Source organism: Rosa chinensis, chromosome 3 (assembly GCF_002994745.2).
Source record: "Rosa chinensis cultivar Old Blush chromosome 3, RchiOBHm-V2, whole genome shotgun sequence".
Lineage (NCBI taxonomy): Eukaryota > Viridiplantae > Streptophyta > Magnoliopsida > Rosales > Rosaceae > Rosa > Rosa chinensis.
This window is the reverse complement of record NC_037090.1, coordinates 31,226,523-31,245,968: the sequence shown is the minus strand read 5'-3', so window position 1 is coordinate 31,245,968 and position 19,446 is coordinate 31,226,523. Positions and strand designations below refer to the sequence as shown.

At 39.7% G+C, this 19,446-nt stretch overlaps 1 protein-coding gene across 1 annotated transcript; it reads right to left on the bottom strand.

Annotated features, from left to right (window-relative positions):
- Positions 1 to 347: 347 nt before the first annotated feature.
- LOC112193048 (MACPF domain-containing protein At4g24290) lies at positions 348 to 6,353 on the bottom strand. The gene is made up of 7 exons (XM_024333062.2): positions 5,832 to 6,353; positions 5,504 to 5,742; positions 5,194 to 5,374; positions 4,518 to 4,583; positions 3,893 to 4,085; positions 2,251 to 2,417; positions 348 to 1,322 (listed from the first exon to the last, which is right to left on the bottom strand). The coding sequence occupies exons 1-7, from the start codon at positions 6,093 to 6,095 to the stop codon at positions 636 to 638; spliced, it is 1,797 nt and encodes a 598-aa protein (XP_024188830.1). The 5' UTR covers positions 6,096 to 6,353; the 3' UTR covers positions 348 to 635.
- Positions 6,354 to 19,446: the final 13,093 nt, after the last annotated feature.

The following is a 19,446-nucleotide window of genomic DNA, read 5'->3' as shown; positions in this document are numbered from 1 at the left end:
TCTTTCTTAGGGGACAAAGGCGTAAAGAAGTTGGAATCAAAAACCTGCTTATTCCTCCATTACTGCAGCACTAGAGATCGTAAGCCATTGTACTTGTGCAGCGTATATGAGCAGCCAACCAGCCATTTCAAGGCTTTTGAGGTCTTTGAAAATTTACAACAGTGGTGACCAGATGCTATGAATAGAAAGAATAACAGGTCTCAAGTGGGACGAGCTCTTCTGAGACAGTACCCCAAAATTGCTAATTGTCTGAAATTTCATCATCTTTGACTAGCCACTTGGAAATTGCATGGCTAGCAGGCTGTTGAATAGCACAAACCAAAGCGATTTTCTAGAACAATGAACTCCGTCAAAGAACTCAAGTCATATTCAATTCCAGAGAAAAAAAAAATGATGAATAAAAAGAGTTGTCCAATTCAAATATTAAAAATCAGCGCCAGGAAGGATAATCTACAATAAATAAAGAAAAATTTACATAGAAACGTATGCAAAAGTTATATACAACCAACCCACCGCATATTCCAGCAGAAAGTCTTATCTGTGATGAAGATGGAACACTGAGGATGCCCCACAAATCCATTGCAACTCCTTTCTACTATCAATGTCTCTCATCTCATGTTCTTATCCATCGCATTTCAATAGCCATCTGGCATCTCTTCTTCGTCAGGTAAAATCATGGTCAGGAGAGAATACTTGACTCGTAAAGATATTTTAGCCTTCTCAACAAGCAGCCTTGCACCAGACACAACCCAATATCCAGGTGAATCCTGCGGTCCTCTAGTCAATTCTGTTGTGTCGACAAACCTCATTAGTTTAGGTGTCTGTGTGGGTACCGGGGGGCCTCCAGGATACAAAGCCGAATTTATGTTCACATCAGCAGGATTAGGGGGCTGGTTTTGGGCAGCAGACGAGAAACGAGTGCTAATAATGGTTGAAATAATACCCGATTTCTGTGTCAAGGCTGGGGAACCGTCCCACTCAGATTGTCTAACATTGGTTGCACCACTGACTTTAGAGAAATGAAGTCGTAAAAATAATACTTTTTTCATCCCCGACTCTCCAATTTCGAAGTGAGCCCCAGTGACAACAGAGAAATCATCATTAGCCTCAATAGGAGCTGTGCAGACATGAGAGAAGCTCTTCCACTGAACCTTCTCATAATATCTGCGGTCAGATGAGGGATGAGAGATATGCAAATGATCCTGGAGTTGGAAAGTCTTTGGCAGCGTTGAAAGATGCTGCAGGTGGATTGCTAAGCAATTGCTCTTTTTTCCCTCCAAATACAGTCGGAGACCCGTCACTGGTTTCTTCCCCACATCAACCTATCATGTAGTTCATCATAAAATTATCACATGCTAATATAGGCATATTTTTACTGCAACCATAAGTAACCTCCTAAGATGAAATAAAAAGTGAAAAAGCAAACAAAAATACATGTTGAACAAAACACCCATAAAGATGCCCAAAAAAAATAATAATAAGTGTCATTTCTGTAAAAATTAATTAATCAAAGTATCATATATCATACCCAAGAAGTCTTTGGGATAAGAAATAAAGGGAATAGAGAGGGGAACTTTCCCCTTACTCTTGGCTTCTAGCTGAAGCTCCCAAGAGACCATGATTATAGGTCTCCAAGTTGTTTTACTTGAGTACCAAAGAGGACAGCCACGGCAGGGCTTCCAAGATCATAGATAATAATAAATGAATCTGGATATTTATAGATACAATTATGGGTACATGAGAGCAGATGTGGTTTCCTCCAGAAGGTGATACTTATTTTTTTTGTTTAATGTTTTTATTTTTAAATCTCACCTGAAAACCTCCCTCCTAATCTCATTCAAACCCTAATCTCACCTGAACACCTTGCTCATACAAATACTCCCCAGATTCGCAGCAAACTCAATAGATAATAAAGGAGGAGAGGTTGATACTCAAACTATGCAAGCATTGATATGCCTATTAAATACCACTATACCAGTAAACAACTTGGGAATAATCACTGATTACTATCTTAATCAAAGCAATAAAACTGAACGGACATTCTAGATTGTTTTGCAACAGTTCAGCTTAATCTATTGATTTAACCCTCAGATGAGTAGCACATGGCAATTTACTACTTAGAATAAAATAAGCCACACTTCTGTTTTCAAGCTTCATTTGAGTTCAAGTTTAACTAATGGCCAATAGTGCAACCCTCTCCATCAGCCATGAATGACATATCTAAAGAGAACACAATAATAATAGCATTACCGGATTTGTGTTAACGTAAAGCTTAGGGCCCATGAAGCTAAACTGTAAAGATGCACCACTTTGTTGCTTCTTCTGAGGACCAAGAGCAAGCTCACCAAACACCGGTGCCCATTGCCTTGGAAGCTGAAATTCCAAAAATTGATGTAGTTCTTCAATTGGGGGTTTGTCTGCATAGGGAAAATATTACATATAAGAATCTACCTTGACAGAGTTGGATGTTTATTAATCTTAGAAGACGTCAGTATCATTTATTTATATTTTACACAGAAAAGACTTAGGGAAATCACTCCTCTATGAAGCTGAAGATCCATTACTTAATACCCTGACTATCCCTAATTATGGCAGCAAATGTGCAGGAAGAAATCATATTTGATGAACAAAACTTTTGTTATTGGAATTGTTTATAGTTATAATGTTATATACCTAAAGGAGACCATCTAAAAGCCATGCAGTTTGGAATAAATATCTCTACAAATTTCAGTGGTAGAATAATGAATATGTTATACAAATACATTACATAAGAACACAGTGACACCCCGTGGGACCCGAAAAGAAATAAGAAATGTTATATCAAGAGTGGGAGAAGCATTTCAGCCGCCAAGAACCAAAAAGAAAAAGAGCGCGCGCGCGCGCGTGCACACACACACACACATATACAGTGGGAGAAGAATCAAGCTCATGACCAACATGATTTATACAACTAGTTCCCTAACACATTACTGCATCTGCATAGACTCGGAATTTAAAAGCAAAGCAAGACAATACGGATGTATTGTATGAGAGAATCCATATATATCATGCATCTGATGACACAGAAAAAGAGCATATGAACTGTAAATAAGAACTCACAAGCCAACAAACCCTCATTAAATCACACTTTCATTAGTGTTTCTACAGAGTTATGAATGTATAAAACTATTGCTACAATGTAGTCAGCTGAATTTGATGAGGGTGGCGTAGCCAAATGGTATCAATTGAAGTTCATCTTAACCAAAAACTAATTACCGAAGTTCTACATCCAATTTGAGGTTTTCATGGTAGGTTGACTCATTCTTGAAAAAAATCAAGTTGTAAATATGTTTTACACATGAACTTAACACCATATGTTAAGGCTAAAGTTCCATAATCAAAATAGAGAGGTTTTGATTTGATGACAACTGGAAGAAAAGATGACTAATAAATCCGATACGGTATATGAACCCACACAAACACATACTGCAAAAGTTCAGATGACTTCTGTGTAGAGTAAACTGTGGAAAAGTGTATTTATATTAGATAGGCTTGTGCAGATCATGGTATCTACACATAAGAACAGCTGTTCCTTTATCGCTGCTCCCAAAGCTGTGAGGAGGCAAACCCAATGGTGTTTATCAAGTTTACAACACAGCAAGACATACTAACACTTCACCTTATTGTGAGTATAAACTCACACCTGATAGACACTAAGCATGTTGTCATATTGAATGTTATTAACTATTTGAACAGACAATGAGAAAAATAAAAAAATAAAGAAAAAGGAAAAGAAAAGAAAGAAAAAACCCAACATATCAGGAAAACTATTGGATACTTCAAAGGATGATACTGCCCTATTCATGTAATTTGAGTAAATTGATTTGATAAGGAGGAGAAAAATTCATCTTACAACGAAGATAGAGGTTAATGGCATGGCTCAAAAATCCACTCCCATGAACTCCACTCAGTAACGATGTGATAGGTACCAATGACATTGAGATCACATCAGGTTCAAGCTGAACTGTTTGAGACCACTCACTGTGGCGTAGATTTTTTTGTAAGCTTCCACCCTTTCTCTTGCACACAAATTTAATATCCTGTGACTGCATTACAAAATAGATATCAGCTTCCAATATTACAGTTTCATGACTGAAGAAATTTGAACACAGGAGACCCAAGAGGTTAGAAGACCATCTACCAAAATATTACGATACCAGGCAAAGTAAAATACCATAAGATGTTCAAAGTAGGTTCAACTTCATAAAAGTCCAAAGACTTAAATTCCAGTCTCATATCCTATTATCTATAGTTAAATTAAATGGCTTTGTTGTACTTAAAATTTTATCAACTTGAAGTACAAGCAAGATAAGAAGAAAAGTCTACATGAAAAAGAGAAGAAAAAAGAAAAACATGTGGGTGACATGGAACTCAAGTAAAAAAACCAATTATGATTGTGGTAGCGATCGAGTCTATTTGTTTCAACTTTCATATAACAAAGTTATAAATGAAATAGAGATTTCGGGTTTCACATGTACCTCAACAGATGCGTAAGAACTGGATGGAATCGTGTTCATAATACCCTGCCCATGCTCCTTGGCGAACTGAAACAAAATCATAACAGAGGTTACGGTGGCTCTACAATATGCCCATAGCATAGCCCATCCCAATCATTGAAGAAATAGTGTCTATCATGGACACTGTGCTCAACCACAACCTAACACATGGGCAGTTCAAAATTCCAAATCAATTATAGAAGTTGATAATATTATCCAATCTTTCGTCTGTACCATATAAAATGTGCTTTAAATTTAGTATCTTTTAGCCTTAGCAGCTACACTAAAATCTCTAGATGCCTTGATGTCTAACATCCATTGAGGGCTTAAATCTTAGAAGATTAAGGGTGTATTTGGGAGTGCTTTGGAAATAGTAATCTTTTCATGGCATATAAAAGCTAAAAGTGTTATTTGGGGTTAAGGAATTCTTCCTAGTTTATGGTAAGACGCACTTGGTTTGTGATGAAATTTTCCATGTGCTCCTAAATCCTAAAAAGTGCTACTAAACTTTGTACCACTGAGATTGATATTACCATAGTCAACATCTGCACTCACTTGTAAAATAAATTTCCATAACATAGTTAAGACTCAGAAAAGTTCATCTAGCAAAACAAACATCAATGTTTTGAAGTATTAAGAAGGATGTAATGCTTCAAACCTTGTCTCTTTCGTGACCAGTTCCAGTTCCATCTATATACATTTTGTCTGCCATGTCCTTCAATTTTTTCTGCACATCAGCAGGTTGGACAGGTGAAGAGTGCATCTGCTTGGCGTATATCGTATCCTTTCCCCCCATCTTCACCCCAACTATAACATGAGTTCCGTACTTCTCAATAAACCTGTAATCAAACAAGAAGTTATAACTGCAATCAGCTTCTAACTTTAAACAAACCAGACCATTTGATATAAAAATGTACGACTATATAAACAGACTAAAATTCATGCAAATAGAGGATGGAAAATAAGACCTTGCCAATGCTGCAGGATCCCAGGAAGAAGGAACAGCTTGTTTGACATCATCACGCAAGGCTACCTGAGATTTGTCAAGAGCAACGCTGTAGAGGGTGATCGAAACCCCGTCGAAAGCAAGAGTCTTTGTGTTGGCAGCATCCTTCTGCCATCCTCCAGTAAACTCAAACGCAGTGTTGAAATGTCCGGTGGGAATTTTTCCGGACAGAGCCAGTTCCTGGTTAAACTGCTCTGACATCTGCAAGTCGAAATTATTAATTTTTGTACCGAAAATGAAATCAGTAATGATCAAAACCAGAAATGAGATCAGAGGGGGAAAGTGGGTACCTGTTGAAATGAAAGAACCTCGGAGCCGAACCTCATGCGCTCGCCCTTATCGCATTTGATGGACTTGGGGACAGTGGGTATGCAAATCCCGCCGGGAATAGCGATATCCCGGACTTGATCGTCGTCGACGGCGATCAAGCGCGAGTCAACACCGGAAGACTGGCGCTTGCAGTACTTGAGCTTCAAGTCAACGGTGAGATCGTATCCCAACCCAATCGATTTTATCGCAGCCTCCGCCTCAGCCGCAGCTTTCCGAGTACTCATCTCTCTTTTTCTCTCCGTCTATCTCTCAGTGTCTTCTTCTTCTTGTTCTTCAGTTTTCCATGGGGAGCTGAAACAAACAAGACGATTTGGGTTCTTACTAGTCTATGGAGACGGGTCAATGTCATCCATTTATTGGAAGCATTTGAATAATGGTACTGTGCAATTTGATTAGGTAAAAGCAAAGGGTATTTGGGGAGGTAGTCAAAGCTTGAGTGCTGGCGTCTAGTTCTTGGTACCTGCCGCCATCGAATTCCACCTCATGGGTTTCGTCTTCTAGCCTCCATTCTTCTTTTTCAAATTCTACTCTGTCATTTATTTTCCGAAATTTGTTTCTTAAATAAAATTTAAAAGAAGAATTTTTTTTTTTTTTTTTTGGGGATCTTTTTTGGTTTTCAAGGGTTGGGACTAGCTTCTCTCATTGACGGTAGTTTTGTGATTAGTATAAGGCGATCGGTTAATCGCTGCACGATATTTATTTTGACTATTTTTGACAAGCTAGAACATGTGTGCTATGAAAACAAGTCACCACAATAAGCTTTTCGGAAAGCGTATTATGGCGGCTTGTTGTTTTTTTAAATTTTTCCTAGGGTTTTGGTTTGGTTTTGCTTAACCAAGTCAAGGTTTGTTTTATTGCAAAGGCATGGTCATGGTGTTACTCTTTAGAACTAAGGTGGTGTTTGTTACGTGGGACTATTATCCCCCACCTTATTTCCTATAATAGTCTAGGACTCTTCTAACCTGGGATATGCTATGTTAATACATGACCCATGTTTGGTACTGCTTAGGACTAAAGAGCAGAATAGTCAAAATAGTCCTATCTCATGTTTGTTTGTGTATTGGACTAAAAGTTGGTAATTTGTAGAGACATGAACAATTTTATGAGTTTGTGAGAAGAAAGGAAAATTGGAATGAGAAAGCTGAAGACAAATCCAGAAATTGTATCCCTTACGTGACCAGTTACAGTTACTTGGTCAGTGACATGGTCAGTTACTTGGTCAGTGACATGGTCAGTTACTTGGTCAGTGACATGGTCAGTTACTTGACCAGTTACAGATACTTGGTCAGTGACATGGTCAGTTACTTGGTCAGTGACATGGTCAGTTACTTGGTCAGTGACATGGTCAGTCAGTTACTTGGTCAGTGACATGGTCAGTTACTTGGTCAGTGACATGGTCAGTTACTTGACCAGTTACAGATACTTGGTCAGTGACATGGTCAGTTACTTGGTCAGTGACATGGTCAGTTACTTGGTCAGTGACATGGTCAGTTACTTGACCAGTGACATGGTCAGTTACTTGGTCAGTGACATGTTCAGTTACGTGACCAGTTACATGACTAGTTACAGTTACTTGACCCAAAATTGATCAACATCCAAAATCAATGAAAACAAACAGCCAAATAAGAAGATAAAAACACAGACGTTGTTAAAAGAAAGAAAAACCCAGAATTGATCAACATTCAAAATCAATGAAAACAACCAACCAAAGAAGAAGATAAAAACACAGACATTGTTAAAAGAAAAAAAAAACCCAATCTTGAAATTGATCAATTCTTAGCAAATCAAGCTACCCAGACACCAATTGTTACAACCCATAAACAATTGTTAATAGAAAATCAATCCATAGTCTTTAATTTAACAAATCACAGTAGATACATGAGAAGAAGAAGCTAGACAGGGTTGAAGGGAAGAGGGAATCAGAATCAAAGCAAAAGGAGCATGACATAGAAAAGAAATTGAACATAGAAGTTCAAGGAGGATGATGCGCGATCGAGAGTGGAGAGACGAGGCTGAAGCACAAAAGAGAAGGAGAGACGAGGTTGAAGCGCGCAAAAGGGAAGGAGAGACTAATGCGTTGTTGAAGCCCGTGCTTCCACAGTCCGATGAGTTTTGGGGGTTCTATGTAAGAAGGTCGGGAGCTGATGCGGGGACTCTCTAATCTCATTTAATTGAGTCCTCATGTGTGCCAAACGTGGGATGAGTCTTATTTTCTTATATAAGTTACTCCAATCCAGTCCAGTCCCATGTAACAAACATAGCCTAATTGTATTATTATTAGTATGTTCTTATTATTGATGTGCTGAGTAGTCCTTACATGTGATTTGATACTTTTTAAATGCCTAGCAATAAAGGGCACAATCTTTGTTGTTGTTGACTATGATTTGTCCAAACTCCAAACTATCACATTTGTTGACAAATCAAAAACTCCAAAGTAGGGCCAACCCTAAGCCGAATTACTTGGACCATTCTGTTAACCTAGCACCCCACCTGTTAAAAAGGATCGTGCCTACACCACAAAACTCACCATTGTTGGTGAACGAAGCTGATTAACTGCCAGAACAATGCAACGCTACAACATTGTGAAGCAAAGCTAAACCACTCATGCAAATTGAAAATGCAACACAACCTGAGTGAACAATGAGTTTTCCAAAGCTATGTCTCATGAGAGCGAGATTAAGGTAACCAAAAGCAGCAGATCGAAAATCAAAGGCTTCCCAACTCCCAACGACCTCTCAAGATCTTAGATCCAAGCAAAACTATCTTGAAGCTAATGTGCGAGATCCTCAAAGGAAAGATAAGCTCGCCTTGACTTAACAAAACATAATCCAAGGCTAGCCAAGGAGGACACCTCCGTTGGACTCCTTTTGTTAGGGTTTATAGGGTCCTTGACCCAAAGCACCAAAATAAGCAAAAATCATCTCACTTACTCCAGCAAGAGATTTTTATTCCCACTAACCCGATTTAAAATAAAATGACGATACTACCCTCTACCTAATTAAAAAACTACCATGTGCTACTCATCATTTTCCTCTCTCTCTCTCTCTCTCTCTCTCTCTCTCCTCTCCTTCTCTCTCTGCAGACCGACGACATCTCTCTCTCTCTCTCCCTCTCTCTGTGCCATGGCAGCTCCGGAACTGGAGCTCTAATCTAATCGTACCAGATCGACTGGCCAATCCACAACTTTCACAGACGGTCAAGCTCAGCCAACCGGCGGCGGAGGCGTGGCTAGTGACGGAGGAGATCGTCGGCAATGGAAGCTCTGACGAATCCCGCTGCCACTCGATCAAATCTGAAATTCCGCTGCTAGTGGCGATTCCAACAAGGACTGGAGGCTCAGAGAGCTGAGAGATGTCGGCGGCGATTCAATCCAGTGATTTTTGGTCGGCTGTTGACTTGGGTGTCCTAATCATTATTATTATTATTATTATTATTATTTTTTAAGTAATGGGACAGAAGGAAAGAAAAAAAAAATTGAATGTTTATTAGGGGGCAATAGACTTTTATTGGAAGGCAATAGACGTTTTGAATTGATATAATCTCTTCATTTTTTTTCTTTAATCAAAGTTTTATTTGTCTAATTCTAAGATGATTAGTTCTCATTCCAGCTACCAAAAGTTCTATTTGGGGGCAATAGACGTCTATTGGGGGGCAAAAGAGGTTTATTGCCCCTAGAGGGGCAATAGATATCTATTAGGGGGTGATAGACGTCTATTGGGGCAATAAACCTTTCCGGTGACCTATGAAATCTCCGACGACCTCTTTAGGGATCTCCGACGAGGTTTTCAGAAAAGTTCAGTATGCGGCGGCTAGCAACCGGTGACCGGATTCTGAGGAAAGTTGGCCAGAATCCGGCGACTGGTCACGGGGCTCCGGCGAAGTCTCCTATGGTTGCTCTCTCTTCCATTTTCTCTCTAAGTAACATATGGGTGAGGGTAAAATGGTATTAAAAAAGGAAAAACTTTATGGGGTATTACGGAAGACTCTCTTAGAGTATTTTGCGTAAGGAGAAATTAAAAAAACTTAATAGAGTGAGTGGGAAAAAAAAATCTCTAGAAATGGGGTAAACGGACAAAAGCCCTTTATTATATTTTTCCCATTCAAAAGTGGATTTAATTTTTTGTTTTGTTGCATTAATCCAATTTCTTTAAAAAGAAAAAATCATAAGACGAGAGTCCCCAAATAAAAGATATTCTTCATTTGCTTGTAGCTAGTGGCGGATCCAGGATGCAATTTGGGGTGGGTACTAAAGCTTGCTTTATAAGATTTTTTTTTTTTGTCAATAATGCTTCCAAGAATTTTGAGTCTAAATTTTAAAGAAATATTAACAGAAAATGTAATAACTGAAAAAAGAAAGGGAGAAGAATTTTTTTTAATAGGAATTGATATTATTAGATAGGGTGGTTCTAGTTAGACCTCCAAATTTGCTATTTGGACCTCCTATACTTAGCACACCTCTAATTTACTTTTTAGAATAATTAAAAAGTTAAGTAGACCTCCTTATTTTTACCAAAACACCCTTAAACATGAGATACAACAATATGTTACTCTACTTTTTATTTCTATCTTCAACCACGAGAAGAAGAATGAATCAAAATGACATGATATTGCTCTCTTATGAGTAGGTCTCTCATCCACCAAAATTAATCAAAGGTTATTTCTCAATCTTGACATGTTCCTGGAATTCCTTTGAATTTGCTAAAAGAAGGATTTCAAGGGTTTTGGGTTGGAAGATTGAGTAATAACTATATTATTGTTTTAGGGAAATGATATTTGAGAGAGAATTGTTGTGTGTTCTCATTAATAATAGAGACCTCTTTATATAGAGGATTACAATGCATAGAATCTGAATCAAACAAGGAAAGGTAAATCATACATTGAATAGGAATCTAGATCCTTCTAATTTAACCTTATTACCACTAGGTCAAGTAACCTAGGGTTTGGGCCAGACACACAAATAGGGATTTACTTGAACACTCCCCCTTATGTCGCCCAAACGTGGTGCTCCTCTCGTTGCCTCATTAAAAACCTTGCCGAGTAACAAAAACCATGTGGGACAAAAATAACCTCGGTTGAAGGGGAAAAAGAGCACAACACACCATTCACGTTTCGAGACCATACATAAAGACATCTCCCCCTGATGTCTGCATCTCCCCCTGATGACAACGGTCATGGGAGTTCGGATAACTTCCGCAAACGATGCTACCAACATGTTTCTCGAAAGTGGAATTTAGGCAATGACTTAGTGAGCAAGTCTGTCACACTATCCTCAGATTGAATCTAGTTCAAATTGATCTTGAGGAGAGTCTGTTGTTGCTGATTATCCTTGTTGTTGTCGCTTTTGATGTAGCCTTTGCTTCATTTGTTTAAAGCAAGCAGCATTATCCTAAATGCTCGTAGGCTCATATGTGGTAGACTTCAAACCACAATTGTTCGAACATGCGTAATTATGGATCCAATCCATATACATTCACAAATAACTTCATGAAGAGCAAGAATCTCTGCATTATTCTAAGATATAGAGACTAAGGTCTGTTCTGTAGACCTCCAAGATATCACAGTCTTTTCCCATGGTGAACACTTAACCAGTTTGGGAATGACCTTTGTATAGGTCAGAGAGATACCCAACATCAGCAAAACCTTCTAAAACACTTATGTCGTTTTGGGATGGGGATAGTGGACGCAGACCAGTGTTGGCGGCGTTCCTGGTGTGTGATGGGTCTGAATCCATCATCTCTCTATAGGGATAGAACGAGCCCATATCAATCGTACATCTCAAGTACCGAAAGATATCTTTTACACCAATCAAATGGCGTCGCATTGGCGCAGAGCTATACCTTAGCTAACAAGTTCACTGCAAATGAGATGTACGGTCTTGTGCATTGAGCTAAGTACAATAATGTGCCTATTGTACTCAAGTAAGGCACTTCTGCCTCTAGCACATCTTCGTCATCATCCTTTAGACGAAGAGGATCCTTTTCAAGATCAAGACTACGAACGATATGGGGCTGCTTGAAGGCTTGACCTTGTCAAAATGCCTAAGCATCTATCAACACGATACTCAAGTTCTAAATCGAGACATAGTCGTGTTCTCCCAAAATTCTTTATCTCAAATTTGGATTTAAAGTGTTCAGTGGTTTCCCTTAACTCTTTAAAGGCTTCCTACGAAGATCATGTCCAACATGGACCGAGCGATAGAATCCGAAACTTGTTATGGAAACGCACTCCGTGGTCTAGAGCCACCTGACCTGGGTAAATGAAGTCCACCATGAACCTTCATGCATATTCCGTATCTAGATCCCTATAGAGATACGTAGTGACCACATTTGTAAGCTGCATGTTTAGTTATTCGGAAACTACCAAACTGACAGGGTAGTGGAGTGCAATGAAATCCATTATGAGAGAACATGTCTCATCGTAGTCGATTCTAGGGCGTTTTGTGAGAAGCCTTGCGCCATAAGGCGAGATTGTCATATCTTTTTCTCATCACATGTTGGAGGTGAAAAATTCCGATTAGGAACTTGACCCAACAATTAATGCGGACTGGAGCGGAAGCTGAACCGGGGATAATCGAGAGGTTTATATTCATTGTTGACTTTATGTTGACGAAGCAAAGACTCCTTTTGGCTTTGTAACTTATCTCTGCTCCACGATTCTTCTCCACTCCGTAACCTCTCACCGTAGCCTCCTTATGCGAGCTCCCTCCGTAACCTCCCTATGTGAGCTCCCTCCGTAACCTCCCTATGTGAGCTCCCTCCGTAACCTCCCTACGCGAGCTCCCTCTGTAGCTTCCCTACGCGAGCTCCCTCCGTAGCTCCTCTCCATAATCTCTCTCCGCTTCTTGGTTTTAACGAAGAAGCGGAGTCTCCTCTTTGTCGTCGGTGTGAGAGAGGAGGAGGGGGTACCTGCAAAAGACCCTCCGATGCCTAAGTCAGTTATTTTTCTGAGTCAAGTATAGAAGTCTCAATTAGAGTTCCCTCCGTACCTGGAGGTTCTGCTTTCCTTTTATAGGCGACTTACAACTTGGGCTGCAAGTAAACTAAAATGACAAGCTACCGATAACTTGGATGTCAAGTTGCCATTAAGTCCGCACTTACTCCAGTAATAACCGTCACTTATTGGCGGCCATGATGGCCACACTAAATGGCGCATTAACTGTCGCATTTACGGCTACCTTAACTGTCACACTTACTGCTGCCATTACTTTTCTTTAATTGCCTTGATTGCATGGTCAAATTAATTGACCACCACCACATCACGCTTTCTAACGAAGACCCATTAGTCAACAGGTTTTATGTTAGGAGGTGTTGGCATCACTGGCTCAAAAACTTTCCTCTTCGTTAGAGAATCCAACTTAACCTAGATCGCATCTTTCCATTTAGGCCAAATCTCTCTACGTTGGCATTCATTCATCAACAGAGCGTGGTTCGATATCATCGGACTCAAACAAACTCATGCACAATGAAATGCGCAAATACATCATCAATTATGATGGAGTTTCTATCCCACGTCTCATGTACACTAGTATAATTTTCAAAGAGCTCTATATTCTCAGGAATAAGTTTTGACGTTGAGGCGTTCCCTAACGATAACCATAACCCGGAAGATTCTCATTAGATGGATTTTGAGTGTCGATGATCAAAAGATTGGAATGTGCCAAAGTATCCTTCGAACTCACGGGCCTCCCACACATCCTAGCTGGGGCCATACCCATAATGCCAGAGTGCTACTCTCTTTGGCATTGGCGCCATGCCTACCTCCGTGTAGGGTGGCGCTACGTCCTCTCATAGGGACGTCCTTCCTTGCAGGCTTGTTTGCAGCATATTTGTGTGATCTCATCACTTTAACGGGGATCGAGATGCGACATAGTGGGGACAGGCCACGAAAATTTCTGTCGTTTCCGCTGAACATCCGTGTTCTTCTCTCCCCCTAACGACGGGAAGACTGTCTCATCAAAGTGACAACTCTCAAATCTAGCGGTAAGGAGATCGCCATGTAAGGGCATTAAGTGGTGGACGATTGTTGGAGTCTCAAATCCAACATAGTTGCCCATTCGTTTGTAAGGACCCATCATAGAGCGCTGTGGTGGCGCAATTGGCACATAAATGACTCACTCAAATATGCTTAAGTACGATACTGGTACCCAGTCACTAGCTGTAACGCAGAGGTACATTGAGTAGCGGTGGGTCGTAGACGAATTAGCATTGCTGCATGCGATATTGCATCACCCCAAGCGGATATAAGGAGATTGGTGCGCATTACCAATGTCCGAACTACCATCGTAGTCGTTTTCGCGAGACCAGTTAGGTGTGTTCATGGGAATATAATGTCCAACATTAGTCCCAATGCAATAACCATCGAAAGTTTTCGATGTAAACTCTCTAGCAATATCAAATCCAATTGACTGAATAGGATGATCCGGGGAGTGAGCCCGTTGTTATATGATATGTGCTAGGAGTATAGTATGAGCAGCATTTACAGGTGGACAATGGCACAACACGTGACTAGCGTGTTTGCGTGTCAACCAACATCATGAGATATTTAAACGTCCGCAAGTTGGTTGAACTAGTCAACAGAATCCCTATGGATTCTATGTAAGAACAGAATGAGTATTTTTATATCATTTGCATAGGACGGTCTCAGTCCTAATTTCCCTAAGAAAAGAGCTTTGTAAAACGAGCGAAAGGCTTTAGAAGCAACCAATGAGGATTTTGGTTGGGCCTAAGCGTCTGAAACGCTATTTGAAGCAAAGTTGGCGATTGCAACATTACCTGGGGCGTCATCACCATGATGGATGCCATCCATGGCGTCATGGATAGGGATTACGCCAGCCCTAGGCTAGTGGTGGATGGAGGCGGTGCCCTAGGCAGTAGTGTCGGTCACACTTAGTCCAGGAATCAACTTTTGATTCATGCTTCATTTCGCTCGAGAGAAAGGATGTCCACGTGAAGTCTTTAGTAGGCGGATCATCATATCATGACCAGGATGACCTATCCTGTCGTGACAAAGCCAATATGTGTCTAAATCCAAGAGATCTTCTCTCATAACTTCATTGGATTTAATATCTCGAATAGTGACATAGAGTTCCCTAGAGAGACACATAAACTTCTCTAAGATGCGCATTTGTTCACAATCGTTAGAGGTATTGCAAATGACTCATTTCAGTTCTCTACACGCGTTTTCGCATGGAATCTGTTGGCTATTCATAGGTGCGATTTGCCCTACGAGCGTAGAGAGTTTCTGTGATAGTAATCAAGATGCCATTTGGCAAGGGAAACTTGGGCTATTCCATGTCCTTGAATTAATACTGATGGCCCAGCCATTGTAGTCACAAAGTCCTATGCTCATAATCAAAATAGAGTCATAATGAAAAGAACTCAAAATTTTATTCATCAGCCAACGGAGTACATCATTGTCTCTTAACCATTAGGAGAATCTAATCCAAATGCAAGCTAATGCAAAACAAAGGTAGTCGTTTGACTTCTTTCAGTAACTCCAAAATAAATATGACCAGGTGAGTAGAGAGATGTCGGTGGAGCAAAGCTCGCTTAAGTACCACTTATCTCAAAACCTTCCTAGACATCATACTTATTTTGGATGAGCCTATGTGAAGAAAAACTAAACCAATGACATTTACTACAAAGTATATGGCAATTGCCTATTACATCTCTTGGAAATATAAAGACTTAAACAGAATTGGCGATTTATTGATCCAAGCCAAATTTGTAGTCTTCAACCCTTCACTCTAGATCATCTTCTTGATCTTCTTGTTCCACATAGTGAGCTTCTCTTGCTTCACAATATGCTTTGTAGGCGGTGACAATTTCTTCACAAGCTCTACAAATGTGTGCCTAATGACCGGATACTCCACATCGAGAACATATATCTCTTTGCTCAGACTCCATTGATTGAGGTGCTTTGAAAGCATCATTTAGATGACTCTTAGTGTTGGTGGCGCCACCAACATGGCCAGAGGCGTTGCCTCCCTCTCTCTTTCCACAGTGACCTTTTCGGTTCTGTGTTCGCCTATTTTGGCGGTTACCTTCCCAAGTAGAGCGATTATATGGACCAGAACGTCCAAATGTATCCCTAAGATTATGATTTCGCTCTTGGCACCCTCTCTTTGGGGCGCGACTATAATTGGATTCCAGAATATGCTCTGTTCCTACGGATCTCGAATTATAGTTCTTCACAAGGATGTTGTCTTGCTTTTCAGTGACATTCATAGCTCCAATGAGCTCATGAAACCTTGTAGTCCATCTTGCAGTAACATTGATTCGATAGTTCTTAGCAACCATCAATGCAGAGACGGGGAAGGGAGAGAGAGTCTTCTCAATCAACATCGCATTTGTGATCTCTTTACCACAGAATTCCATTAAGGATTTAATGCGAAGTGCTTCTGAGTTGTAGTCAAGAACTGACTTGAAATCACAGAAGCGGAGGCTATGCCATCTCACTTCTTGGTCAGGAAGCAGGGAGTCACGGACATTGCCAAATCTTTCTTCGAGTAAGACCCACAGCCTTCTGGGGTCTTCTTCATTCATACACTCGTACTAGAGCGAATCATCCATATGACGAGTCATTAGGATGATAGTTTTCGCCTTATTTGCCTCTAAGGCTGCTCTATTTGCTTCCAAAGCTTGAGCTTGCTCAACAGTTAGCACTTCCTGACTAGGCTCGAGAATCGTATCCAGGATTCCATCGGCCTTGAGATGCTGGCGGACATCACGAACCCACCTGTGATATTCAGAGCCAGTTGTTCCCAATGGAGCAAAGTCCAATTTGTTCAGGTTACTCATCCTAAAAGAGAACAAGAATTTAGGGTTAGTTTCGGAGCGTAAAAGGCTACTACGAAAACATATAATATTTCTGAGCGTGGTTGCTCCCAAGAAATTAGGAATTTTTGAGCGTAATCGCTTCCAAGAAATTCAATTCCAAGAGGTATTGGATTAGATCGAAACAATGACGTAGGTGGTCGATCATAAATTCTCTACAAACTCTGAGTTTGGAGATCTCAACAAGCTCCAAGCTTGAAGTGAGCACGAACCCCCACAGTTCGTCTTAATTAGGTCTCCCCTATGATAAAGAAAGGGGGGTAGAAGAAGGAAGTTTGCAAGTCCCTGAAAAAGAAGAGAAATTGAATTTAAAAACTCTAAAAACGGGAACTTTTAGAAAAAAATACCTCAAAATAGGTCGCCGGAAATTTGACCGAAAAAATCGCCTGAAAATGGTCTGAAAAGTGCCCGAAAAAGTAGCAGGAAAACTAGCCTGCGGTCGTTGACCGAGCTGACGTGGCAGTGGGTCCCTGTTGCTAACATGGCAGTGGGTCCCAGGTGTTGACTTGCAGTGGGCCCCCTGCTGCTGACGTGGAAGTGGGCCCCTAGTGCTTACGTAGCTGCTGATGTGGCAGGGGTGACATGTTAGAGGCTGTTGGTCAGTGGGCCGAGTTGACTGTGGGCTTCTGGGCTTCTTGAGTTGGGCTTGGGCTGCCTCTCCCTTTTTTTTTTCTTTTTCCTTTTCTTATCTTTTTTGCCGGTTTTCTGCCGCAAATTTTGGCTGCCGGTTCAGTAACTTATAGACCTGTTTTTGTATGTTTTCATCTGGTTCCTGAATCTTCAGATTGAGAGGTGTCTGCTGACAAAATTTGGTGGAAATTGGATGTCCGGAAGATGGTGAACCGGTGGAAATTTTGTTGTGGGTTGTATGGAGCTTCCGGTGGCCGGTTTGGTAGGTTTCTGGCAGGTTCTCGAGGTGGCACCACCGGTTCTGGGCTCCTGGGATCGAGTGCTTCAAGGTGTGAGGTGGAGGCAGAAAAGGCTTCAAGGTTTTGTATTCGGATTCAAGGTCTTTAGCTTCTTGAATCAAGGTTTGGTTATTTGTTTCAAGGTTAGGGCTTCGTGCTGATAACGTATTTTAGGGAAACGATATTTGAGAAAGAATTGTTGTGTGTTCTCATTGATAATAGGGGTCTCTTTATATAGAGGATTACAATGCATAGAATTCGAATCAAATTAACAAGGAAATGTAATCATACATTGAATAGGAATCTAAATCCTTCTAATTTAACCTTATTACCACTAGGTCAAGTAACCTAGGGTTTGGGCCAGACACACAAATAGGGATTTACTTGAACAATTATAATATTCAATGAATTTAGTTAAGGAAATTCAAAATCAGATTGTTTTTAATTTACTTTTGTATTAAATGATGGGTCATGTATAGAAATTATTATTTTTACCTAATTGTTTTAGGTAAATTATAAAACAATATAGGTAATATATAAAAAAATTAATTGAATGTTACATTTGTGGGAGGTATGAAGAGTATATATATTTTTGGGCTAAATACTAGTTAGTACCCTGTGGTTTAGGTCCAAAATCAATTCAGTCCTTGAACTTCTAATTTCATCAAAAACACCCCTGCACTTTCAATTTTGATCTAATATGTCCAATTCGTTAATATTCTATTATGGGTTCAAGTTATAGTTGGATTATTTGTTGAAAAACTATTTATTTTTAATAGTAGGACTCACTCCTAAATTGACTATGCAGACCACCTCGACACCACATCATAAAATATAGGCCATATATGAGCCACATTAACAAGTTAAATAACTCAATTGTTGGAAAACTAACAAATTGGACCTATTAGATCAAAATTGAAAGTGCAGGGGTGTTTTTGATGAAATTAGAAGTTCAGGGACTGAATTGATTTTGGACCTAAACCACAGGGTAGTAATTTGTATTTAGCCCTATATTTTTTCTTCCATTTTTCACTCATTATCCTTATATGTCTTTTCATATGACTTGACATAGTCTATTAATAATATCAAATTTGGAGGTCCAATTAGAACCACTTTATTAGATATCAAGGATAATTAAAACTAATTTTCAACCCAAAAAAAAAAGGATAATGTTTTAGAGAAACGATATTTGAGAGAGAATTGTTGTGTGTTCTCATTGATAATAGGGGCCTCTTTATATATAGGATTACAATGCATAGAATCTGAATTGTACAAGGAAAGGTAATCATATAATGAATGCATATCTCTAAGATATTCTCCGAGATTCTCTCTAATTAAAACCCTATTACCACTACACTACGCCAAAATGTGCTTCAGACGACACACTTCAGACGACATAAGAATTGTTTTCTGTCGTCTGAGTTTTTCAGACGACATAATTTTTTTTTGTGTTGTCTGAATATAGACTAAAACCATACTCGTTCAATTTGAAAAAATGGTCAGCATTCAGATAACACATTTCTGTTGTTGTAAAAGATGATGATTTCCTATCTCAAATGTGGAGAGATATCCAAAATTTGATCAGGTACTTTTCTCTCTCAAATAGCCGAACTCTAGTTGACTAGAAAATGTTGGGACATTTAGACAACATTTAAATGTCGTCTGAGTGTAGAGCTTGTTTTAAAATTTTCGAAGTTATTTTGACTTGTGCTTTTTTACATAGATCCCTCGCAATTAAATCATTTTTTGTCCTTCTCACTCCAACACCAGCCCGCGTGCTCTCTCTTGCTCACTCAACTCGACCTAGAACCAGCGAAACTGGAAAACTCGAA